Genomic DNA, 25,788 nt, shown 5'->3' on the forward strand with positions numbered 1-25,788 from the left:
TTAGGGTTTGTCAATAATAGTTGAAAACGACAACATCGACTATCAGTTATTAAGCTATGCAAACCAATATGTGAGGAAAATCGTTGAAGAAGATTTGTGATTAAGAACATCGTATGTATGCGGTTGCCATAGAATTAGGGATTAAAACCGCTATACTTTCTAAATCTACGTTCTGTGTTTTGGTTATACCAGATGGCAAAATAACAGGAGGTTAGAATTTAAGGAAGGGCCTATGTTGTGAATAAGACACCAGTCAAGTCAAAGAAAAGCTTGTTTTATTATAATAGTTTTTTTTTATGTTTTGTTTGATTATCTATTTATGTATAAAAGTATGTTTTTTTTGTTTTAAATTTGATAATTATTTTTAGGTTTAGTTCCATACTTGTAATTAACCTAATTGATACTGGACGAATTCGTGTCAACTACCGAATGAATTCGTATCAATTGGCCAACACAACGTCTGTGTTTTTTTTTCTTAATACGTTAACTTGACGAAATTAGTTTTTGCGTTTAGTTTCGGTACCGTAACAACGTAGCTAATACCACCCGAATTTGCATCGATTCGTCGCTGCCCGTCTTTTACCGACCGGATAAACGTCATTTTAAATATGTTATTTTTTTGTATCGTAGGCTATACGAGTTTCAATACTGTTTTAGGCGTCTATTAGTTTATATATAGGGTAAAATACATCTACCAACACGAACCTAATCGATAGTGGCCAAATTCTTGTCACTTTGATTATAAGTTGTATGTGTCCTGATACTCTTTTGGGTGTTTAGAAACTTAATTTTTATTTAGTCTTGGTGTTGTAACAAACTTTAGTGATACTAATTGAATTCGTGTCCCCGGGTTTACTACCTAGTTTATCATTAAAATAAAATATTGGCAATTGAAAAATAAATGTACAATTTTTGCGTCTCTTTGTAGAGAAGATTTGTTTGTAAAGTTTTAAAACATTTTAGTGTCTTGTTTTATGTGAGCTGTGGTTTACTACTTTACTTATTGTGGACAAACGGCAAACTATGCGATTTTCTGTAGATATGGCCATATGGAAAATACAAGGGTTGGTGAGTGAGATGTTTGAACTTTGAAAAGTCAGAAAACACACATACTCCTTTTTTTCATATATTATTTTCCCTTTAGTTGTTTTCTTCTTAGACTAGTAAAATGGGATGTGTATACTCCAGCTCATCCAACAATCAGCAATCCAACAAGCAAATGATCCATCCAAATCATCACTTTGACTCTCCCTCCAACCTCAAACATGGTACAATTGCACACAAACATGACATCATGCCCATTCATGTCACCACCAAGGAACCCCGTACAAATTTCAAAACGCTCAGTGAACATGACGAGTCGCTTCAAAGGATCAATAGCACCAATGATGTCAAGCCGCCAATTCCAGACATGAAAGATTTTGAAAGCAAGAAAGATAGTCATGGTATTAAAGGAAACACAACGGAAGATATGGAAAACACGGAGCTTCACAAGGTGGCTAGCTTGAATCAATGGCTTCAGGCTCATGGCAATAATAACACACACATGCCTGAATAGAATCCGGTTTGTGTTGAGTTACTAGCACAATAGAAATCATTTATTAAATGCATGCATACATATTTCCTATGTTGTAGTATCGTTAATCGTCGCATACTCTCATTTTCAGATGTATCTCACATGAACATACAATATACTCATCAATGCGTCGTTTTCATGTGTCAAAGGTCCAATCAACATCCACCTGACAAAGGATTAATATCACTCTAAATTTTCAATATGAATGAGAACAAACGTGGCATCACCCGACAATTACAACTTCTTCCCCCTACCTTTTTGAATTATATTGTTCTCGGTTAGATACTCCACAAACTCATCAATCAGATACGGCCACGCACCTTCAGCATCATAATTTGAAAGTCCGGGATCCACGCCCTACAAGGTACAACATTATATACACAACTTTGCTAAAAAATAGTAGCCAAGAAACATAATTTGAGGCGGTGTATCTTACAGTTGCAAACTCAAGTAGCAGAGACCAAGTATCCCGAGAAATGGCTTTGTTATGCTTCGTCTGAAATCAATAAATGTGTCATATTAAATGTCTACAATGATGAATCTGACATTGTAAAATAAGATACCTGTAAGAAATGGCACCAGTGATGAATCAATGGCCACTTCTTTTCGGCATATAACAACTGCCACATCCCTATAGCTGTTTCCAATGCTAAAGACTTTTTACCCTGAAATCATGTAGTTAAATGAGCACTTGTACATTAAATCACCTAAAAACAGCCAAATAGCATCTAACCCCTCATACCAACCAATATTGTACCTTGTTCCAAAACCAAACAAATCCGCACTAAAACTGAACCGCATTGAGCTTATTTGAATGTTTGTTATTGGATTTATGGCCCAAACTCATTATCTTGGGCCAAAAGTTTTAGATCAAAATTCATTCATAAATTGCAAGTAAACAAAAGCATTTGGACAAAAGTTTTGGGGCCAGACTCTATTTTGGAACAATGTTTTCGGGCCCAAACATTTGAAGCCCAAATGTACAACCGAAAGCCAACCAATAACCAATCAGTCTCCTAAAACCAAGAAACCAAAATTTTCGTTTTGGTCCAATTTGAGTCCAAAATTATGTGAATATGCTAAATCCGTACCTTTTCCTTTGCCCAGTCAAATGCAAATATATAAATCTCCTTGAATTTTTCTGCACAAAATAGAAAATCACAATTCACAAATTTGCAAGAGAGCATAAAGTGCTCATAATTTAAACACTTAAATCAATCCATAGTATCATTTAGATTAAAAGATGCAGCAAAAAGATATTTTTAGAGAACAGCAAGTCAAAACTCAAAACTTATTTTTAGAGAACATACGGTTATCACTTAGCTCAGAACGTATATATGGTAATCGCTCACGAAACCTATCCAATGAGTCTATCCTGTCACACAAATTACAAAACAATGTCAGATAACTTTATGACATCAATTCTAGATGCAGAAATAAAAAGATGCTGTTAGTCTGTTACAGCAATAATTACCCGAGAGATTGCAAGCCACCAATAAATTCCTGCTTGGAGAATTCACACATGGTAGCAGCTTTCATGTACCATGAGATAACCAACTGAAGTAACAATCAAATATTATGCCAATTAATTTTAAAATGTGTCACAACATAAGAAAGTTCTAAAAATTTCATCTGAAATTAGTATTCATGCTGCCATAGTACATACCATGACAACATCTTGAGAGTCTACCTGCAATATGACAAACAAATAATGTTAACTAAATAATGCCTCGTTAAGACCAGGATTTTAATGTGAATATAGATGAAATGAATGCTGGATTTACCATTAGGTCATTGCAAAGGGTGCTAATACCATCAGCCATAATCATATCAGCATAAGGATCTAAAAGACAAGATAAAGAAACTTAAATCAAGTCGTCTTAACGTTCAGTGAACCGATTGTGAACTGTCCAGCCGGAAGTTCGTTTAATTAATAAACGAGTGAACATGTTAGTTAAATGAAGGAACATGAACACATTTCTCGTTCGTTCGTTCATTTATCTTCGTGAATGTTCATTCAAGTCTGTTTATCTTCATCTATCTATTGTTTGAGTACGTATGTTTACATATTCAATTAAATTTCTTAGTAGGCTCATTACAGTTTAGTCCAGTTTTAACAAATCTTTAGGTCAGCATAATATGCTCATGTTTTCAATGGTGTGCGCTCAATTATGTTCATTCGTTTATGTTCGTGAACCGCTCATTTAAACTATTAACAAGCGAACATAAATGAACATGAACACGCTCATTTTCTTAATAAACAAGCACGAACAAGAAAAACTCGTTCGCTTAACTGTTCGTGTTTGATCGTTTGTTCGGTTGAAGTTAAATAAGCAAACATGCTATATTCGTCTTCATTCGATTCAATTACAGACCTAATCTCTTGGATCATATCAAGAAGCAAATTTGAGGGCAAAAGGTTAATAAGAGGTTTTAATTGTTAAAACATGCCTTTGTATCTATTGTATAGGTTTTCTGGATGTTTTGAATCTGTGGATGACTGGACTTGAGGTTGACTATAGTATACATCAAATGCTCCTTCAAGATGCCAATCACTGGCCTTCAAAACCTGAAGAGTAACTTTCTCACTGCAATAATAGAAAGAGAAACAAGCTATTAAAATTACGTAATTTGTACAAATAATATCACTGCCATTCAAACGCATGCTAACTGTAAAAGGTCTTAACTAACTAAATGAAAGTCCTAACTAGCTATTAGCTAATAAGAAAGGAGTGTTGCACACTGCCCGTAAAAGGAACTTTATGTTTTGCAAACCTGTCCTCGTAAAGCTTAGCATAGATACAATTATGATTGTTATATTGTGTCTTAACTACGGAAATTATTATTAATACAGGTTCGTTTTGACTCGTATCATGTATATATCATCCTTGTTATGTAACCACAAAAAAATGCAATGTTTCCACTATATGATCTGACAAAGTTTGGTATGACGTGGTAATGATTTGCAACTTAGATTGCTGGTTTTGTCTTCAATATTGGTAAACAAACAATGTGCGACGTTAACAACATGCATTTCAAATGGTCCACAAACATCCACATTAAGTATGCAATTAATCAGAAGGGACAAATATGTACAACTTTTAGGGAAGAATAATATTTGATGTTTAGCAAGCATACAACTTCCGCAAGAAAACTCAATAGCATCAAAATGCTTGCAATAAGTTACATGAACCATTTTATACAAATAAAAAAGTGACAGAATTCAGCAAGAAATGTATTTTGATCAAGTCATTGGGATATGAAATGACTTCTACAAGCAAACTTATTGGCAACAAACAGGCTTATCACGTGAATGAATTACAAATTTCAAGAGTATTTTCAAAGGGAGGAGGTGTGCAAGCATCTTGACCCTTTTTCTAATGTAGCTAGCCTCACTTAGCAGTATCAACAGTGGCAAAAGATGCAATGAGTTCAATAGAATGATTAGCCATTTATTTTTGTTTCCCGGTGTAACATCCCTTGTTTTTATATTAGGAATAGCATCCAAGGCTAATACTTTGTTTCTTATAAACTCGCACTCATCAATGAGTTTCATCATGTATTGCACTAACTTTTTGTTGCGTTCAATTTCTAAAAGGTTCTCAACAATTCCAACTGAACACTTTATAGCCTTAAACTAGCCTGCAATACTATAGTTACATTGAGAATTTGAGATACGTTGCTTCAAGTTGATGGATGAAATGTCCATTACATAGTTACTGCAATTCCTTCCATAGTTTATATTCACAAAGTTAACTTACCACTAAATTAACATCTAAAAAGTGATCAAATAATCACATCTTACTCATCCCTCAACATTTTCAACATCAACCACTAGTTTAGAACGCGATACATCAACAAAACAACTTCCACTTTAACAGTGTGATTTCAACCTGGAAAAAAAACACTCAATATAGGACGCATTACTAATTTACTATCAGTCAAAACTCAAAACCATGCATGGCTAGCAATATAAAGTGAGTCATTAGCGGAATTCAGAGTATTCTAGTTGAACATTAACTTATGACATCTCTATTGATAAAAACTATAATGGTAATTTACCAATAACGCCAGGAAAGATCCACATCCCTAATTTTCCTAACTCAATTAAAAACGAAACGCACTAACCAACAAAAGTTGAGAGCAGCTAGCATTTGACTTAACTTAAGAAACACGATTGATTCATCTCGAAAGATGTAAACTAATCGAATAGGAAGACGAGTATGAAGATTTAACTAAAGCGTAGCTAGCTAATATCACACGGAAGCAGTCTCTGAAATCTATTAAAAAGAGCCACACACTTTACAATATTGATACTGCATAGATATATACTGGTATCAAGTTGTAAATACAAAATGCCAGTGCATGCTTTACATTCTACAAACAAAAAGCCCTAAAAAACAAATAGTAAGCTATAATATAATTTCAAGCAAATGTATGTATGTATGTAGTAAATAACAGAATGAATGGTGGCATTGTGGAATGAAGTATGAATTAGTACTACCTTGCGCCGGTAATGGTCATAAACCGTTGAGCCTTGTCACGGTGGCCTCTGCTCAATTTGTTCTGTAATTATTAGAGGAGAATTAATAATAAACAAATATTATTATTAGTTAAAAACGAAAACCTAGATGACGAATGAATATATATATATATATATGATAATTGTTAATGGCGGCGACTAACCATGGTGAATCTGCTGGCGGAAGAGGACCGCAGTCTCTCTCGCTCGCTCTATACGTTCCAGGTCAAATGAATAATAATAATAATAATAATAATAATAATAATAATAATAATAGTCTAATTGACCTAAAGAGCTTAACCAAAATGCTACAACATAATTGTCTTAAACATGATCAAACACGGTCTCAAAGTGTTATGGCCGGGCTTTATGTTTCTAGGGGGTTAAGGGCAATTTCCTAATCCTGGACCGGGTGGGGGTTAAAAGTCACTCCTTCATAAATAGGACACAATAATACAGTGCGCATCAAAGAAGAGAGTACTCCCTTTATTACAAGATAGGCCCCCATATCCTTTCTTAATAGATGGAGCAAGCGTCACTCAACAGCTCGAAAGCGAATCAGTACAAACCCACGTGATCCATATTCGCTAAATCGCTTACGTACCAAGCGTGCTTCGTCGTACCCTGACTACTCCTCTTTTGATGGCTTATTTGTACCCAGCTACATGATGGCACTCCCCTCGCCCAATCCTCAATCAACAGCAACTCCGTCCTAGTGAATCCATATAACGTGGTTACACACGTCGTCAGCTAGCGGGCGCAAGCAGAGTGGGACCTTCTTCGATAGTCTCTTCCATCATAATATTGAAAGCTTCCCTGCCCGATGCTTTGTTAATGTTAGAGTTGATATCAAGATGAAAGGGAAAGACAGTAAGAAATATTCAAGATAAAAAACTAGAATAAGGGTTTTAGCAAGCAGGGAAAACTAATGAATATGATAATGATACATTCACAGCGGAACAAGAAGAATCATTGTCGACTTAACTTAACGAGTCAGTAGCTGTTTTTAGAGCTGGGATAAGTAGGATAGCAGCTAAGATTGACTAAAAGGACTCTCCTCAATCTAGACATAGAACTCCTAGCTCTGTAGGTGATTGAATTGATTGATTCTTTTGAACAGCTACTGAAAGGCTTCGCTCCTAGCTCACAGAAAACCCCCAATTATCGGGTCAAGAGAGAAGAGCGATGGCCTTTCTTGAGTCACTCACTTCTTTTGGGCGCTTTCTTCTTTTATGGTAAAAACCAAGGTTATCACAATTCAATTTTATTTAATCCTCATCTCGTTTCATGCCCGAGTTTAGTACTTTTGAACAGTTTGCGGTCTAACTAGCTAGTTATTGACTAGACCTTGTTTAATCGTGAACCGTACACTCATTTAGATCGGAATTTTAGGGTCTGTTTTGTATACGGTAATGGAATGGATTAGTGAATGGAATAGACGAGATAATGGAAATGACAAATGAATTAAATGGCTCATTACCATTCCATTGAGATGTTTGGTTATTATGTGAGAATGGAATAAATAATTACTTTGTGTTGTTTGGTAGGCTCTAGAAAAATCGAAGGAATGATAAGTTAGTGAGTGGCGATGCTAGTGGTGGTGGTGGTGCGTGGCATTTTTAGTGGTGGGCGCAAACGGTAATGGTGAGTGGTGGTGTGTGATATGTTCATATGTATTTGTAAATGCATATGTAGTGTCCTTTTTGTTTATTTATGATATGACCAAACCAGGTTACATCACGTAAGCTAGACAAGACCTAAACCAGATACTTCATAAATTGTTTACTAGTCGGCAGACACAGCATCATCAACTCGAACTAATTGAACAAAACCAAACGTTTTCCCTCATTTTGTCAATCTACTCGATACTAAAACCTGATCCTACCCCCCCCCCCCCCCCCTCTCCACTAAACTCCTTTATTATCATTTTCAGTTGAAAATTTGTAATGAAAATCACGATTGACAGCTTTTGCAACTATTTGAAATTAGGGTTCTACGGTTCTATCATGCATTCTATATGATCCCTTCGTTTTTCTTTGCCTTCCTTTTTTATCTTTTAAAGATCCATTGTCATCCCTCTTGATCTGAATTACGATAACATCAGAAACCCTATTAAAAAAGTCGTCATCGTGTGTTTGTAGGTTTTTGCTATTAAAGTGAATGCTATATTAAATTACGCTCTGTCATAATCATTTTACTATTATGAAGTATCTAACCTTCCTGTACTAAGTTAGTACTTTCTCTAATCATGTGTTCATGTGATGTGCGTTTCGAGTAGCAAACTTGTGGAAGACCACGACAAGGCCCCATTGAGGATTAGCATATCTTGTTTATCTGCTATTATAAGTTTTACATTATATCTAATGTAAAAACTATAAATAAATAAAATTAGATTATTGATCATTTGATTTAACTTTATACGCCATTTCTCCTAACCCTGATTTGTAATTAACAAATATACTTTACCTATTTTATTTTTCGTATGATTAACAATTTTCTTGTAAATGTAGTTAATAGTATAATGCTTTGTATTTAACTGTAGGTCATAATATAAAAATATTATATGATGCTTAAATAATATGTGTTACAAGTTCCGTCATTAATCTAGACTTGGGTTTTATATGTAAGTTGTCACAAATCTGATGCATATGTAAATTTATTGCATAGTTGTTTTACATGGGATTTGATTCTCATGCCTAGATAAACATTGTAGTTATGTGGGGGTGTGTTTTGATGCATAACTTGGAAGCAAGAGAACATAGCATGATGTAAATTGATTACACAAGAGCATGTTTCTTGGTTGAGTTACAAATTTACAAAATCCTTCATGCTCGTTTAAGTAGATTTCTCAATAACGTGTATTCTTGAGATCATACAGTTTTGTAATTTGAAAACTCGTAGCTATGTATTGTCAGTTGATCTCAATATATTTCAATTTTCATTTGAAAAATTGGATTCCTATTCCTTTTCATTGTTATTCAACATCTTTTTTTAAACACGTCGAAATTATAAGATAGTAACAATAGAGTATATCACCATCTCTGTTATTTATGAACCAACCATTGATATCATACTTATAATTGTCACCTTATTACGTCTAAAAGAAATAAATAGAAAAGAATTGTCAGCTAATTTTCTGTTGTTTTTATCGAGGAGTAGCCTATGCGTGAACCAATTGCTTTCAATATTTTTATCAATGTTGTACGCATATAGAGTTAAGGTGTTAAAAGACACCCAAATAAATTGCTTTCAATACATTTTTATATTTTAAGAACTTTTACTTATGAACGTTTTTGCAATTAATATCTTTATACTTATATTGCATCTTAAGGGTTACATAATGAGAGCATTAAGTATCGAACTTAAGTCATTTGAATTTATAATATTAATGTATTTTTACATGGTTATTAACTTATTATAATATTTACAAGTTTCTAAATTTACATGTATTGTTACCCGTGTTGTTACATCTTTTATAACACTTTGGTTCATAATTTAATCAAGCTTTACATAGTTTCTTTACTCTTTAATCTAGTGACATAACAAACACTTTCATTGTCCTTTACCACTCATGTCATGACTCATGACACGACACCACCATGCTAACGGTTTACGTATGGTTTTTTTTACCTATTCTTTAAGAAGTGCAGTTTAAGAAGCCGCAACATTTAAATGTTTTTTTTTTTTTGTTTCTTTGGTGAAGAATTTTTCATGAGATCACTCATCCTATTAATTACTAATCTTTTTTTAAGTTTAGTTTAAATATAAAGTTATCATTTTATATTCCATACCATTAAAATCAAAACACGCTGATGAATTTGAGGATAGGATAATGTGAATGTCATATTATTATTATTTTTGTTTTGATTATTATCAAATTTAGAATGGTGTAAAGCACGATGGAGTTAGTTTAAAGTGGTGGAGTAGTTGGTTTTGGTTTGTACAAAAATAAAAAAATAAAAATCATCCCTAGTGCAATATGATGATGACATGCATATCATATGATATTAGAATAGAATATTATGAATATCTTCTTCTCTCACTTTACTTAACCGCTTTCCTGCATGTAGTTTTAATTTCATTCCCTCAATATTCATTCCTTCACATTACCAAAGACAACAAACAATTGTTTCATCAATGGAAAGTGATACCGGAATCACCGATGACGGCGGCACGGCTCCTTCGAACCGCCTCCTGTCTCCTCCGCCAACACAATCTTCTTCATGGAGACTTAACCTCGACCACTTTCGTCTTCCACAGTCCTCAACTGCCAATTCTACTTCTCCCGACCGGTTTTCGGGCTTTTGTCGCCTCTTCCGCCGTACTCCGAGTATTTACTTTGTTCTATCTTTAATTTCAGTTGATTTACTTTCAAACATGTCACGCTGTTGACAGTATAATTACTTTAATGTTGCAACATGAAACCAACTTTATGTTATGATAAGTACTGTCTATCGTATGTTTTCTACATTTGGAATTTAGATTTTATGTGAAATTTGTTGTTTATTTCATTTGATCATAAGGGTGTGAATCTCAGGCACTACACCACAGGAAAACACATATTAACTTAACACAAATTTGCGAGTTTAGGTTCAGTGTAACCTGCAAACAAGTTTAGCTTAACGTGTCAAGTTTGTGTTAACCCATTATGTTTATGTAGTGATTTAAACTATCTAGATATTTTTCTTGTTAATATTTTTAAAGTTCAAATATAAAAATAGCATATTTTAACATCTTTGCTTAAAAAAAGAGTATGTAAACTTTAGAAGTATTAATATCTAAAAAAGTATACAAATTTTTTCATGTTAAATGATAAATTTTAAACATAATTGCTTAAACTAAAAATATTAAGTAAAAAAAATATTGAATTTTTAAAGAATAACTATAAAAAAATATTGTATAATCATTTTCAATTTAAACAAATGGATCATATCAACCCGTGAATACGCATTTCGTGATGTGTCATGTAAGTTTTGTGGTACGTGCCAGATTCGAATGTCGACGTATCAACCTTCACGACCCGTGTAACAAGCGTAGTATATTCTTACAAAGTTAGTTCTCCCTAAACTTCAGGGAGGCATGTAAAGGTTCGCGAGTACTACAAGAAACAGGAACGACTCCTAGAAGGATTCAACGAGATGGAAACGATTAACGAGTTGGGATGTTTACCTGAATCCTTAACCGAGGTGCGTTTGCTACATAATGCTATTTGATTTGTTGTAACTTGTCATTAAAATAGATTTTTCACTTGGTTAATTTGTTGTATGCAGGAAGAAATGAAGAATTTGGCTAAGAGTGAAAGAACCGCGATCACCGTATCAAATGTGGCTAACTTGATTCTTTTCATAGCAAAAGTATATGCTTCCATTGAGAGCAAGTCTCTAGCTGTCATTGCTTCAACCTTGGATTCACTGTTGGACTTGTTATCCGGGTTTATTTTGTGGTTTACTTCATATGCCATGAGAAACCCGAATCAGTTTAACTATCCGATCGGGAAGAACAGGATGCAACCTGTTGTAAGCACTTCGATCTTTTAAACCACTTTGCTCATCATCATGATTTAAGAACAGGTTCAACTGCACCCGTGGACTGTGGTTCCAAATTATTTTAGGCCTAAAGAAAATTTAAATATGGGTCTTTTTCAAAAGAAAATAAATAGTTTATAGTTGAAAGAGTTAAAAACTATGTATGATATATTAATGTATTTCTTCTTAACTGATACAAATTGTTTGCTTCAAAAATTGTAATATGTTTCATCCAACAAATCTTTTTAATTGCAAAAATAGTTAATCGATTTAAGCTTTCTTGCGATGTTGATATTGTGGATTTTAAGTTATTTTTATGAATGCGCTTGTAAAATTTTATAAGCCATAGTTAATTAAAAGGTGTACTTAAATAGAGGGGCGGGGCCCACATTTTATTGCTAAGAAGTGTTCAAATTTACTTGTTTTCGTGTGATATATGCATTTGAAAAAACAAACATTATTTTGTAAATTTGTATAACATAAATTACGCGTGCATTTAATTTATGATCTATCTTGAAGTTTGTTATTCTTGAAATAGACTAACACCATCAATATTTAGTTCAACGCGATGTAGTTATTCACCATAAGAAGATGAATTTTCTTTTATAGGGACAACTCTCACATTTTAAGTAATTTTTTGACACCTACGGGACTTCAACCTTCATTATTTTGGTATTTTGAAAGACAAGTCTTATCCAACACATTGCTACGATAGGCCAAAGTAATAGGATTGATATATTGTATATTATCCATAGTTAAAAGATATTTCCGTTGGTATAAAAGATGTAGTTATATAGGGTTTTTAATTTTATAGTTTCTTTCAATTCCTAGCATTTTCATTAAATCATTTATTTCTATAATTATTTCAAAATTTGATTCTTTCGAAATAAGTGCATAATGTATTTTCTACACGTATGTATGTGTGCACATATACACAATGGTCTTTGCTCTAACTATGTTGTACTGCAGGGGATTATTGTTTTTGCATCAGTAATGGGGACTCTTGGGTTTCAGATATTGCTCGAGTCTGCTAGACAACTTATTGCACAGGTTTGTGTTCAACAAGATTGTGCATATAATTTTCTTTTCTAGATCTTGATTTATGTTTAATATGCACTTTGAACTGGTTTCAGAGTCATTCTGACATGGACAGCAATAATGAAAAATGGGTGATTGGCATCATGACGGGTGTGACCATGGTGAAGTTTCTGCTGATGGTCTACTGTCGAAGATTTCAAAATGAAATAGTGAGGGCGTATGCACAAGATCATTTCTTTGATGTTGTCACCAATTCTGTCGGATTAGTTTCCACTGTTTTAGCTGTTCGCTACAAATGGTGGATTGATCCCGTCGGTGCTATCGTTGTAAGTATGATAAAAACTAAGCATGCAAAATGGGTGTGTCAGGCCATGTCAAAATGGGTTGGTTCTAAGGGGTGTGTATTGGTCGGTTTGGGTTGCTTTTGTTTCAAACTGAATAAAAAACCAAAAATTTGGTTTTTGGGTTATTGAAAACGTTCGCTTTAATTTTCGGCTTTTACAATGGGTTGTGTTTGGTTTTATCGGGCTTCAACATTAGGCTGAAAAAAATGGCTCAAAAAGTCAAAATAATGAGCTTGGGCTTGAAACATTGGGCCTAAACTTTTTTTTATTATTAACAACTAATTGATTATTACACATATGGACTTGAAACTCTTCTCGTACGTCATTTATTAATTTCTTATCAATCACTTAATATAGTTTTTTACGGTTAAAATTTGGCTCTTTCGGTTTGGTTTTTTGTTCAGTTTTTTCTTATAGCAAAGCCGATCCCAAATTGAAAATTTGGTTTAATAAGAAAAAAGAAAAACATAACCAAGCTTGCCGATTTTCTTATTTGGTTTGGTTATTTTGGTTCGGTTACGTCGGTTATTTCAGCTATGATATCGTTACCGATTACAGTTTGTTATTTTGGTTTCGTGCACACCCCTAGATGGTTTTGCCCATTTGGATGCATTCTAAGTTGGCCACTTGTTCACAAGTGAGCCATTGTATCCCTTAAGTAACTCAAATCAACCCATTTAACTAATAGATATACTCATGCCAGCTCGTTTATTTAAGAATGGGTCATGTTTGACACATGTAAACACAACAACTGGCTGTCGTCATTTTTTTGTTATTTTTTAAATTGATTGGTTGCAGATAGCACTTTATACGATCAGCACATGGGCGAGGACAGTTATGGAGAACGTGAGAGCGTTAATAGGTAGAACGGCCCCACCGGATTTCCTAGCAAAACTGACTTATCTGGTATGGAACCACCATGAGGAAATAAAACATATTGACACTGTGAGAGCTTACACATTTGGTTCCCATTACTTTGTGGAGGTAGATATTGTGTTACCAGAGGATATGTTGCTCAACCAAGCTCATAATATCGGTGAGACGCTACAAGAAAAGCTTGAACAACTTCCTGAAGTCGAGCGTGCCTTCGTTCATATCGACTTTGAGTTTAGTCATAGACCAGAACACAAAGCCAAGGTCTAGCTAACTTTTATTTATCTTTTAACATGCTTTTTTAGTTAAATAAACACACAAACACAACCTTTTTATGTTGTGGTTGGTTATGTTTGGGTTATGCTTGGCAGATTGATCAAATTTGAATGAATCTTCTGGTGATGTGATCAAGTTTTCTAATTGTTGATCGATTTATTTGTTAACGTTTGTCAGTGCTTTTGACTCTTCACCATCTAATGTATTTGCACATTGTTATTGAAATAAATAAGGGTTTTAGACCCTAAATCTGAAAACATTTTAAAAAGATTAATAATTATAACTAGTGTTTTTGAAATTGAACATGATCAAAAGAGACAAGACACGCTAATGTTGGGCTTAGAGACCCTTACAATATCGTCGATACTATTTTATTCTCTCGGTAGATGCAACTGCTTTGTTCTTCTTTTTGCCCGTCTTGAATCTGCACGCGTGATGACAGAAATTCATCCACACTACCATAGTGTAGTGCTAATGTGGATGTTTGAGTGGTTGAGATGGTCAAAGAGTTCATGGTAATCAGAAACTAGGCTTGGGGGAGGTGAATGAATCATTCAGCAAATTCAATATTAGCGAATTGGTAGAAGTCGAGATTTGAGAATTTAAAGAACTATAGATTTGAGAATTGGAAGAAAACGTGATTTGGGAGTTGGAGGAACCCTAGATTATGGAATTGTTGGTCCGAGGAATCCTAGTTTCAATAGAGTTTGGGTTGATTTTTTATTGGGATTGAATTGTTTAGCAATTGTAAAATGAATTTGGCTTGGATTCATGACTCTTAAGAAGTATGAGAGAAAGAAGCATTATAAGATGTGAAAGTCATGGAGAAGAATGATTGTATCTTTTGTGAGGAAATTTGAAGTTTAAAAGTTATAAAATTATATGTTACTAAATTTAAAATTTTAAAATAATAAGTTTTTAGTTTCTAATACTTAAATTCTAAAAGTTTTATAAATAACATCTATCTATACTATATATAATAATTCATGAGACATGAGTAAATTAAGACAAATACTTTTTAAATAATTTACAATTTATAAATCATAAGTTATACATTCTATAGCATTTAAGGTTGGGGCAAACTTGCCAGTTATAAAATATGCATATAAATAGTTACAACATTACCCCTCAACTTTTGTAAATTTAATAAATAGTTATAAATTTGAATCTTCATCTTTACCCATGTATTCCTTTTGATTTTAACGTAAACCAACTTCCCACCAACAATTTTTCAACGATCGTAACTTTTTCATACGTTAATATATTTTTTTAAAAATTGCACCATAAAAATGAACATTTTATTGTCTTTAATTTGGGTATGGTATTGCTATAGTTTTTTCAATTGAAAAAATTAACACGCTACGTATAGGGCTCACAATTCAGTTTTAACAGCTTCTAAGTTAAACCGTAAGTCAAACCGTTGGTTCGATTTTTTTATCATTGAAAATCATAATGGAACCGTTGAAAATTTAAACTGAATCGTTACTAACAATTTGGTTTCACGCATTGAGCTTCAATAATAAGTTTACAGTCCTGACCGGTTTTATATGGTCGATTTCCGGTATAAACCGTAAACCAAACCGTTTGATATGGTTTAAACATTCAGAAACCGACTGACCAAAAGTGGTGATTGGTTTAAACGTATTCACGGTTTCAAACGAACCTTGAACATCTATAATTGTTACATGATTACTAGGATTTTTGTATCCCGCCGCATGGCGTGGGCACCTTTCTAGTCTATTATAATAATATATATATTTTTAATAAAACTTATTCAAAACTTTAGTATAGAATGAAATTAACCTTGTGGGCTAGCCTAGTTGGTTATGATAACGAAGATAAAAACTAATCATTTTTCGGGAGGTCGCCAATTAGAATTCAAACCACACAGGGGGGTTTTATCCTGCTGACTTACACTAGAGGGTCTCGACTTTTGTGGTGACGAAGTTGGTGTCAAGTGGTATAAGGTGAAAAGGTTCCATTGAGGACGCAATGAGAATCCAAAACAAGGGATTATACTTTTCGGGAGAAACTCTTTAGGGGTTCTAAACCGGGGTCGACCGTAAACCGACTTGTGACCATCCATTTATACTGAAGATAGTCGCGATTAGAGATGACAGGGCATCAATACAGGTAGGGTGCATGACTTTCAAACCACATGGCAACGCCTCTGCTACCCCATGCGGGTAGGTTACATGGCTTCATTCCATGACAAAGGTTTACCACATAAAATTGATTCCTTTTTTTTATATTTATCGTACTTGAAGAACTAAAAAAAACAAAAAGTTTCAGGGTATTGTGGGTATGTGTTATCAATGATTTTTTGGTTTACGAGTATATGAGGGTAGAATGAGATATCGATGCAGGATTGAGCGATGTATGGGTAATAATACCATGAGTGCCATTCGCCTGTTGGAAGAAGAGATGAGACAAAAAAAGTAAAATAATTGAAAACAGCAGGGTATTATTGTAATTACACGTACCTAGGGTTTTTCTTTTTCTTCGTCGCTATAAAGATACAGCATCCCCATCGCATATTCATCAGTCATTATTCGCCGACGGGAATCGACATTATCAAGGGTGAGTTGTGAAGGTATATAGAAATTAGATTGCCGATGATGTATGATGTTTTGTCCGTACCATCTGAAAGGTTTTCTTTAACCTTATTTGATTAGTACTCGCATTCGGTTTATGAGGCATATTCTAATCGCTCTATGTTTTTAACTTTATTTGATTATTATTATTATTAATTTGTTTGGTAAAGGCAACATTTTAGAGTCGCTCGTTTGCCTGTTTGATGGTTAATAGAGTGCTGTACGTTGCCGATATGAATTGGTACTGATATTCTTGGATGGACCAATCCACTTTCTATTAATGCATTCAGATGTTCCTACAATTTCTTAACTCTTTACACTTTATATTACTTTCTTTTTGTGTTTCTAACACTGTTTTTTCGATTTCAGTTTACAAATTAAATTTGGATTCCTCGCTTGCTATTATTTATTTAGTTTTGATTTTCCAAAAGAGGGCTATGACGATCTCATGTGATAAGGTCTCGTTCGTCGTAACGGAGGTTAATAATCAATCACCTTGCCGACCATCCTGTTATAAACTGAGTCCGTTTATTTTAATTTTATGCCCTTTTTTAATTGGCCGATGATTAAATATAAAAACTGACAAGCATATGTCTGAATCAAACCGTGTTGTTAATTCTAATCTTCTCTATGAGGCCACTAATTTATTGTTTGCAACTTTTGTTTTGTTTTTTTATTGTTTCTTAATGGACACTTAGAACCAGTGATGATTGGATGTGTATTTTTGTAATGTATGATAATTATTCATGATTACATTAACTCTACTGCCTTCCTTCTGAGGTTTCATTTCATTGATTTTTAATTTATATTTTGGAAGTTCAGATGATGATTAAATTGCATAGTTCAAATGATTTTCCGTGATTAGAAATCTGTTAGTCTTTCGCTCCTATCTGATGAACTCTCAAATTACATTAAATTATGTTTATGTTTTTTAAGTAAAAATTGGGATAATGACGTCTCTGTGATTAGGTCTCGTTCGTCGTAATGGTGATTAACAGTCACCTTGCCGACCATTCTGTTATATCACCACCCATAAACTGAATCCCATATTTATGTTTGTTTTTTTTTGTAAATTAGTTTTTGGTAAATGATTAAGAAAAAACTTAGCACAATGACAAGCATATGTCTGAATTCAATTATGTTGTAAATCTTCTTTTAATGATGCCGCTTATGTTTTATTGAGACTAGAGTTTGCCCTCGGTGTGTTGCGCCAATTGAAAGGTTCAGACACACATAAAACATAATACATTACAGTATCTTTATCATCACACGACCTTATTTTAAGTTAGTATGAAATTTATAAATGAAAGAATCTGTTTCTGTTGAAAAAACACGCCAAAAACAAAAACACCAGAAACCTAGAATACCACAAAGCCGGATTCGAACTTTGATATGCATTTTAGCACAACAAAGCACTACCAGCCACACCATCGAGTGTTAGTCTTAGATCAGTATGAATAAAATTTTTTGGAGATAAAAATCATGAGTCTCAAACTCTATTTTCTGCTCACGGATGTTTATAGCATGTTTGTCATTATAAAAATTGTTGACAAAGAAAATAAGGACATTTTTTTAACACAAAATTCACATAAATTCCATATTTGTCCATATTTATGCAGAGATTTAACCAAATCTAAGTGGGGAAATCATGCCAACAAACCAGTTGGTCATGGCTACAACTGTACAAGGACGGCTATGAGGCAGAGGTAGGTAGTTGATCTACTCTGCCCTGACAACCTGATCAACCTGTTTTTTTTTTTATTTTAAATAATTTTTTAGAAATGTATATTTGTATTGTTTATACCCAATTACTCAACTAATTTAAAACCTAAATTTATTCGCTTTCATCTCAAATTTTTCACAATTTACAAAGCCGGTCCTGACTTTTTCTTAGTATGCACCGTATAGTAGGTATGACAAGCCTTCTCCACCTTATACCCTTAGCTTTTCTGCCCAGATAGAAACCACTCTTGTAGTCTTGAAATTCAAAGTTCAAAATTTTGTCCATTTTAATTTTGCCCATTTTATGTTATGATTGAAAATTTTCTCAATTGGAAGGCAGGCAAACAACAAATCCGTACAGGGACCCAACCTAATTTAGGACTTTTGCCAGTCCTAATCCTATATGAGTCTGCACCGTTTCTCGAAGATGGATGCCCGTGAGTCCCTGCCAAGTCACTTTCTTTATCCTCAGGATTCTTGGTGTCAAAAGCAGGTGACTCACTATGAAATTGGATCTCCTTGCTTCCTCTTAGAAGGCAAATTCGCTCGGCTAGTAATAGTGAGTTGAATTGGTAAAGAAGGATAAAATGAATACGAAAAACAAATGCATGCGCTATGTACATCCTAATGCTTTCTTTTCAGTGTGTGAAATAAATTGATGAAAATGTGCAGAATGAAAGAAGAAAATTTGTTGTATAAAACTTATTGAGACTGCATGATCAAAATGTCAAATTACTGTTGTATATGTATCCTTTCTTCTTTTCTTCACGTTTTATATCATTGCCAACGGTTAAAAGATAACAATTTCATTTAAATCGCATGATTACCAACTTCTTGCAATCAAACTGAAAAAAAAGCCCTGATAGCTACCAACACAAGTCAGACATTTGGTTATTCTTATACAAGTCTTGTTTTGGTTGACATGACCAACTCAGCAAGTAATTTGTTTAACCCACTCTTATTCTAAGTGGTTATCAACAACTGGTTCACCGTTGAGTTTCTATTCATGGTTTTCCAACAATCGTAAGTAGTAACCACGAACCAAAATGTTAGCATAGCCTGTCCACAGTATAATAAAAAATTTTGGTCTAACTGCAGGACAACTTTTTTGTAAGAATTTTGCATATTCTTTTGTTACTCTTTGAATAATCTAATTCAACTTTAGAAATACCAGCAAAATATTTCAATATGAAATTGTCAACATGGTTCAAAAGATATCCTACGAATTCTAAACACTACGTAAGGTACAAATGCATGTCATGTTTGGGTTCATGTGTTTTACAAAAGAATGTTAAAAGGGAACGAGTGACATCTCGATTCTAGTACAGGGAAGGTACCTGATATTGGTGCTACCTCCTTACATGTTTTAACATTCTGATGCTGCTGCTTGTTTATTTCTTCAGCAAATCAAACAGTCCATTACTACTATTTTGGTATTTAAGTGGCATGCCATCAACCAAAATAGTAATTCCAAAACAACTAAAATTCAATTTTGTTGAATTTACTTCTAGAATGGCCAGTTTTACACCTTTCCAAGTTCCAACAGACCACTTGACAGATATTTGATTATTTACCAGTCAAATAAGTGATTCAAGTGGTCTGTTGGAACTTGGAAAGATGTAAAACTGGCCATTCTAGAAGTAATTTCAACAAAATTGAATTTTTGTTGTTTTGGAATTAATTTTATACACAAGTTCCAACAGACCACTTGAATCACTTATTTAATACGTTTTGGCACCTGAAAACCATTTATTAACTGCAAATCAGATTATAAGCTATAGCAAACTGCCTGTGAGCTACTCAAGATCAGATCGATAGAAACTCGAAACGGAGCCCAAGCCTCAAATAAAGCTCGTTTAGTAATCAAGCACACGAGCTTGGACTCGTTTAAAGTTATTCTTAAAATATATAAAACTTATAAAAATAAACTAATAAATAACAAACAAGGACTCGTTTAAAGTTATTCTTAAAACATATAAAACTATAAAAATAAACTAATAAATAATAAACGAGCCAGCCATGCGCTTGAAAAAACGAGTTTGATAAAGTTAAATAAGAAATCACCCTAAGGTTAAAGGAGTACATGATAATTTGAAAAAAAACACCTAAAACAAAATTTCCAAACAGAAATCACCACTTAAATAAGAATTTCACGTTACAATAAGGCAGTTGCAACCTACTAGTTCCTAACACAACATTAAAGAAATCAATATTTCCGTGAAAAAACATTAAAAAATATCACGTTAAATACTTACAACCCAAACGTGCATCCTTTTAACACATTTTTGATTGAATTGATCAGTGACCACCTGGACTACGGTTCCAAGACAAATATGATGGATCCCCAAGTTGCCTGAATCAAATAATAAGAACAAATTAGTAACCTCCAATCACCAAATTATATAACATCCCACCATACATTATAACCTAGATAAATTAATAACCTCACAAAATGCATAATTTTCTGCAGCCCTGAATTGTTACTTATGTTAATATTTTGTAACAATATATGTTCTTTCCTCTAACGGACGCTAGATTTAAATGTTTAATGCAGTCCTGTGCAGAGCACATGAGGTCATTTTGGTCTTTCTATCCTATTTACTCAAAAACTATATTTTACTAAATAAAAATACAAGAACTGAAGAACTTAAAAAATAAAATAATTCAAATAGTCCATAGATCTAAAGTTCGTTAGAAGAAAGGATGCAAACTTTTACAACATATTAACATAAAGAATGATTTCTGTTATTTCCTTAGTTTATGAACGACAAGTGAAATTTGCTATATATCTAAAGTCCTAAACGTCAAAAATTGTAACTTGTCCATTATATAATAATAATGAAAGTAACAACAAAGTCTATATAGAACCAACATAGTAATATAGTATTAGAATTACCTTGGCTTAAACAAATATATAATGGTGAAAGTCATAGCTAGCACAAAGCACAATCCACCAACAGCAAGATACGCGATGCCAATAAAGTTATTCTTTCCACCAAGCCAGCTGGCAGTTGAGAGCACAAGTTTCTTCTTGCCATTAAAACTGTAGGTGTTGTAGTTATTCTGCATAACCACATTTATTGTATCACCTGCTTGAAGATCCACCTCGATCTTACCATACAACTTCCTAAAAGTTGGAAGAGCTGCGGTCCGCATCCACACAACAAGATCTTCCTGTGCACTTAACTGTATATGCATCCCAATAAGTTCATATTTATATATAATCATTCTAAACAAAATAATTAGAAATTTAGAATCATTCAAAATATCATACTACATATATGTAGTATAATATTACATGTATGCAGCATACCCCATATATGCATTATACTGCATATATACATATACTACATAAATGTAGTATAATATAATACTACATATATGCATTATACTGATATATGAAGTATACTGCATATTGTGTAGTATGATATACCATATATAATATACATATACGTAGTATATCATGTAGTATGATATTACGCGTACACATAATTATCGAGTTTCTTGGTTTTCTCATGATCATATCCCTGGTTAGAATCATCATCATTCAGTATATAATGTTAAGATGCTTACTGGTATAGATTCATCAAGATGTGCACCGCCAATAAGACTCCCATTTTGAAAGTTTTTAGGGAAGACATTTTTACCAAACTTATGATCTCTGTCACTTTTCCATGAAATATCTTTCTTTGAAATGGGCAATTGCACATTATTTTTAGTGGAGAAATTGAAAGTATCATTAAACATACTCCACGCCACAAGCCCACACGGCACAATCGTTGTCCCATTTACATTATCTTCAGGCTTGCACGTACTCGTGTCATTCTCATATTTTCTGTTCCTCAATTGCTGATCACTTCTGCTCTTAACATACCTTCTATGATTCTGATAAAAGTTGTCAAGCTGATAATACACATAAATAGGCTTCTTCATACGTTTTGGCACCTGAAAACCATTTATTAACTGCAAATCAGATTATAAGCTATAGCAAACTGCCTGTGAGCTACTCAAGATCAGATCGATAAAAACTCGAAACGGAGCCCAAGCCTCAAATAAAGCTCGTTTAGTAATCAAGCACACGAGCTTGGACTCGTTTAAAGTTATTCTTAAAATATATAAAACTTATAAAAATAAACTAATAAATCACAAACAAGGACTTGTTTAAAGTTATTCTTAAAACATATAAAACTATAAAAATAAACTAATAAATAATAAACGAGCCAGCCATGAGCTTGAAAAAACGACTCACAAGCCGAGCTCAAGCTTTAAAAAAAATGCTCAAAACGAGCAGAGGTCGCGCTCAGCTTGTTAGCACCTGTAAGCAAAAGATGTCAAGAAAGTAATGAAAAGGGTCTTACAGTTAGGGTTCTGTTACAGGTTTTATCCGCATTCGATTGTATATACCGAACCTTATCGCTTCTCGATCCCGAGGGTGCACACTCATCATCATAACGGTTAACAATTTCGACAACCTAATTCAACCAAATAAACTCTAATCAACAAATTAAGACTACCAATAACAATTTAAAAAGGTAAAGCTTACATCACGTGATGCAAAGAGTGAGACAAGCCCTATCGGAACGAAAACAATGGTGACAAGCATAAACGCAGATATAACCTGCAATTAAAACAAATTACTTATTACCCTATAAATAAATTATTATTTTTAAGAATTGAGAATATATAATAATAGTTACCCATCGTGGAGTCAGAATTGGTTTACACGCCGGAAGCTCCTGCTGGGTAAACCTGGAATCTGAAAATAAGGGGAAAGTGAAATGAATTAAAAATGGTGAATTTGATTTGATGGTAATTAATATTTTATTTATTTATTTATTTATTTACATTTGGGTCGCTTGGAGTTTCGCCTTGGAGAAGATGGTTCGGTGGGATTCGTTGGATTGCTCATGAGCTCAGACGATGGTGATCGGACGGCGGTGGTTGGACGGTCGGAATGAGGGGGAGAAGTGGTTAGGATGGAGGGAGGGTGATTCCTCTGACTTCCTAAATACTCCACTTTGACCTTCAATCCTCAAGAAAAGAATACTTTATAATATGTTTCCTTATTAGTTCGGTTTTGGTTTTCTCAGTTTGAACTTTTTTCGTTTGGGATATCGAACACCGAATTTATCAAGCGAACAGGAATATCATGGTTCCATATTATTTTCTTTTTTCGGTTGAGATGTAGCATATCAATCATAAAGTAAGAAGAAAATGAGAACTTGATATTTCCTCGTTCGCTTGACATAAACCAAATCTACTAAGGAACCTCTGTTCGCTAAACTACTAAGAGCAATAGATGAGAACCATCATGCGTTCCAACATAAGTTGAAGAATTAGACGGCGCATGTATATCCTGACGGACCCTCCTACTTCGAGTTTGTGTTTGCGCTTGTGTACCAATCACCATGAAACAATAAACACATTGCACATATATCACATAATTCACAAGCAATATGATGTGAAGTAAATACATACTAGACACACATGTGAATTTGGTTTACAATCATGAAACATGAAATAACAATGAAAATTTGTAACGTGCTACACCCAAAAAATGTAAAATATGGAAAATGGGTTAGGAAAACTCACATGAAAAATGTGCGTAAAGTTGAGATGAAAGTAAATGTGACTTTAAACGAGCATATTGAGTTCGGTTTGTCAAGTGACCCTAGATGAGAAAAACACTGATTCAAAATGATGATATAAAAAATAAAAAGATGAAAAGAGGGAATCGCCGTTTGGTTCTTGGTTCGTGTAATGAAAAATAAGAGTTTATAAAAATTATATGTTTTACTTTATAATTCAAGAAATGATTAGTTTTTTATGTTTAAATCCTAATATGTTAAGGTTTTGAAATAAGAAATTTGTTATAATATTTGTTAGTTAAAAACTTAAAATTAATGAATTAGGTTCATTTTGAATAATGAACCGAGTTTTATTTAAAAATTTTTTATTATAATATTGATTAGTTAAAAACTTAAAATTAATGAATTCGGCTCATTTTAAATAACGCACCGAGTTTTATTTAAGAAAATAAGTAGTTAAGTGAATAGTTTGTTTTTGTCGAACACGAACTAAGAGTTGCGTCTGGTTTATGTCCAACATTTTAAAGATGTAAAAATGATGTCAAGGAGTTTTTTTTTAAAAGTCGTATTCCTTTTATTTGTTTAACAGGAGTATAACTTGAACGCGAACCAAACCTTAATGAACGACAAAATGCGAAAATGATGAACAACCATTCTTGGTCAAATGGATGTGATATATTGATGCTGTTCAACTTGTGATATTATACAAAAAGTAAAAACAATTACCCGAGGATGGATTAACGAGAAAAGAAAGGTCAAATATAACTTTGAAAGTCAACAAAGTTTGAATCACCAAATTTGAGAGTAAGAACAAAATGAAATTAAATTTGGGCGTGACAAAAATTTTATAGGTTGGGTGTGATTTATATAGAACAAATTTCGTGACAAACAATGTTGAAATGCATTAGTTAGTCAAAGCTGGCTTAAATCTTGTAGTAATAAATGGTTAATTCACTACTAGAAAAAACACCTTTAACGACACAAAATGCATGTATAAAAGGTTAGATAACACACAAATGCGTGTCAATGATAGCCTAGTCATAAAATGAAAATGACATGCACTTGCTTGTCATGTTTTATGACACTCTTTCATGACTTGCAATTACGACACACACACACACACACACACACATATATATATATGGTAAGGTTAAAAAAACTCACTTGAGTTGTGAAACTCAAGAAACTCATTCTCAACAACATGTTTTTAATTAAAGTTTAAATCTTATGGTCCACAATTAAAATTAATAAAAAATGTAAATATAAATATAACATTTTCTCTCTCCTGAAAACATATATAAAAATTAGTAAAAAAATGTTAAAAAATAGCAAAACAATTTTTTTTAGTTTTCGATGTTTTGTATTAAATGTTACAACATATATTACGTTTGTAAAAAAAAAAAAAAAAGATGTTATATAGGGTTTTCACGGGTTTTCACAAATCAAGTGGGCTTTTGTTCTATACTTCCCATATATATAGATATAGGGGAGGGATATTTTGATAACCATGTTGAGTTTTAAGAACTTAAGAACTCAATTCTTGGCCACACATTTAATTAAATGGATTGGAATATATGGTTGAGATTAAATCCGGCAAAAAAGTCAAAGTAGGAGTAAGAATAAAGATGTAAGTGGTTACACTAACTTTTACGTCCGTTACACATATGTAAAAAAGTAGGGGAGGAATATTTTGAGAACCATGTTGAACTTTAAGAACTTAAGAACTCAAT

General features: G+C 33.3%; 3 protein-coding genes, 4 non-coding genes and 1 pseudogene across 8 annotated transcripts in view; 6 read left to right on the forward strand and 2 right to left on the reverse strand.

Annotated features, from left to right (window-relative positions):
• The window catches only part of LOC143589129 (ALA-interacting subunit 3-like), a 35,978-nt gene extending 12,632 nt beyond the window's left edge, over positions 1–23,346 (reverse strand). The window contains exons 1-7 of one of the 2 annotated variants that reach the window (XM_077069974.1): positions 23,316–23,346; positions 23,168–23,226; positions 23,014–23,088; positions 22,829–22,942; positions 22,044–22,415; positions 21,367–21,656; positions 20,752–20,823 (exon numbers count right to left, since the gene is read on the reverse strand). In XM_077069974.1, the coding sequence (XP_076926089.1) occupies positions 20,769–20,823; positions 21,367–21,656; positions 22,044–22,415; positions 22,829–22,942; positions 23,014–23,073 (891 nt within the window). In that variant the 5' untranslated portion in view covers positions 23,074–23,088; positions 23,168–23,226; positions 23,316–23,346 and the 3' untranslated portion in view covers positions 20,752–20,768. Of the gene's footprint in view, positions 1–20,618; positions 20,824–21,366; positions 21,657–22,043; positions 22,416–22,828; positions 22,943–23,013; positions 23,089–23,167; positions 23,227–23,315 lie in introns of those variants that run through there. The other variant, XM_077069973.1, reaches the window with a different exon arrangement.
• Positions 1,743–6,330, reverse strand: LOC143589127 (uncharacterized). The gene is made up of 11 exons (XM_077069971.1): positions 6,263–6,330; positions 6,081–6,142; positions 4,028–4,164; positions 3,361–3,419; positions 3,243–3,266; positions 3,051–3,133; positions 2,887–2,951; positions 2,668–2,717; positions 2,140–2,241; positions 2,013–2,072; positions 1,743–1,933 (listed from the first exon to the last, which is right to left on the reverse strand). The coding sequence occupies exons 1-11, from the start codon at positions 6,263–6,265 to the stop codon at positions 1,811–1,813; spliced, it is 768 nt and encodes a 255-aa protein (XP_076926086.1). The 5' UTR covers positions 6,266–6,330; the 3' UTR covers positions 1,743–1,810.
• On the forward strand, positions 9,994–14,174 carry LOC143589128 (metal tolerance protein 9-like). The gene is made up of 6 exons (XM_077069972.1): positions 9,994–10,428; positions 11,172–11,284; positions 11,369–11,614; positions 12,593–12,673; positions 12,757–12,987; positions 13,804–14,174. The coding sequence occupies exons 1-6, from the start codon at positions 10,236–10,238 to the stop codon at positions 14,146–14,148; spliced, it is 1,209 nt and encodes a 402-aa protein (XP_076926087.1). The 5' UTR covers positions 9,994–10,235; the 3' UTR covers positions 14,149–14,174.
• On the forward strand, positions 16,765–16,854 carry LOC143589134 (small nucleolar RNA snoR117). Its single transcript, XR_013145218.1, has one exon. It is a non-coding gene; the product is annotated as a small nucleolar RNA snoR117 (small nucleolar RNA).
• Positions 17,181–17,274, forward strand: LOC143589132 (small nucleolar RNA Z43; annotated as a pseudogene).
• Positions 17,447–17,531, forward strand: LOC143589133 (small nucleolar RNA U83). The gene has a single exon (XR_013145217.1). It is a non-coding gene; the product is annotated as a small nucleolar RNA U83 (small nucleolar RNA).
• On the forward strand, positions 17,562–17,650 carry LOC143589130 (small nucleolar RNA snR60/Z15/Z230/Z193/J17). The gene has a single exon (XR_013145215.1). It is a non-coding gene; the product is annotated as a small nucleolar RNA snR60/Z15/Z230/Z193/J17 (small nucleolar RNA).
• LOC143589131 (small nucleolar RNA Z43) lies at positions 17,694–17,793 on the forward strand. Its single transcript, XR_013145216.1, has one exon. It is a non-coding gene; the product is annotated as a small nucleolar RNA Z43 (small nucleolar RNA).
• Positions 23,347–25,788: the final 2,442 nt, after the last annotated feature.

The sequence above is a fragment of the Bidens hawaiensis genome, unplaced genomic scaffold, assembly GCF_021521415.1.
Source record: "Bidens hawaiensis isolate Kalapana, Puna unplaced genomic scaffold, B.hawaiensis_p1.1 tig00037235_1, whole genome shotgun sequence".
In the NCBI taxonomy this organism is placed as follows: Eukaryota; Viridiplantae; Streptophyta; class Magnoliopsida; order Asterales; family Asteraceae; genus Bidens; species Bidens hawaiensis.

Bases quoted from the DNA above. Each gene is read 5' to 3' on its own strand.
- LOC143589128 (XM_077069972.1), top strand. From the start codon at position 10,236: ATGGAAAGTGATACCGGAATCACCGATGACGGCGGCACGGCTCCTTCG. The intron at 11,615-12,592 runs GTAAGCACTTCG...GTTGTACTGCAG, and splicing joins AGAACAGGATGCAACCTGTT to GGGATTATTGTTTTTGCATC. The intron at 12,674-12,756 runs GTTTGTGTTCAA...AACTGGTTTCAG, and splicing joins CTAGACAACTTATTGCACAG to AGTCATTCTGACATGGACAG.
- LOC143589127 (XM_077069971.1), bottom strand. The intron at 3,267-3,360 runs GTAAATCCAGCA...GTCATATTGCAG, and splicing joins CCCTTTGCAATGACCTAATG to GTAGACTCTCAAGATGTTGT. The intron at 1,934-2,012 runs GTAAGATACACC...TGTACCTTGTAG, and splicing joins TGCTACTTGAGTTTGCAACT to GGCGTGGATCCCGGACTTTC.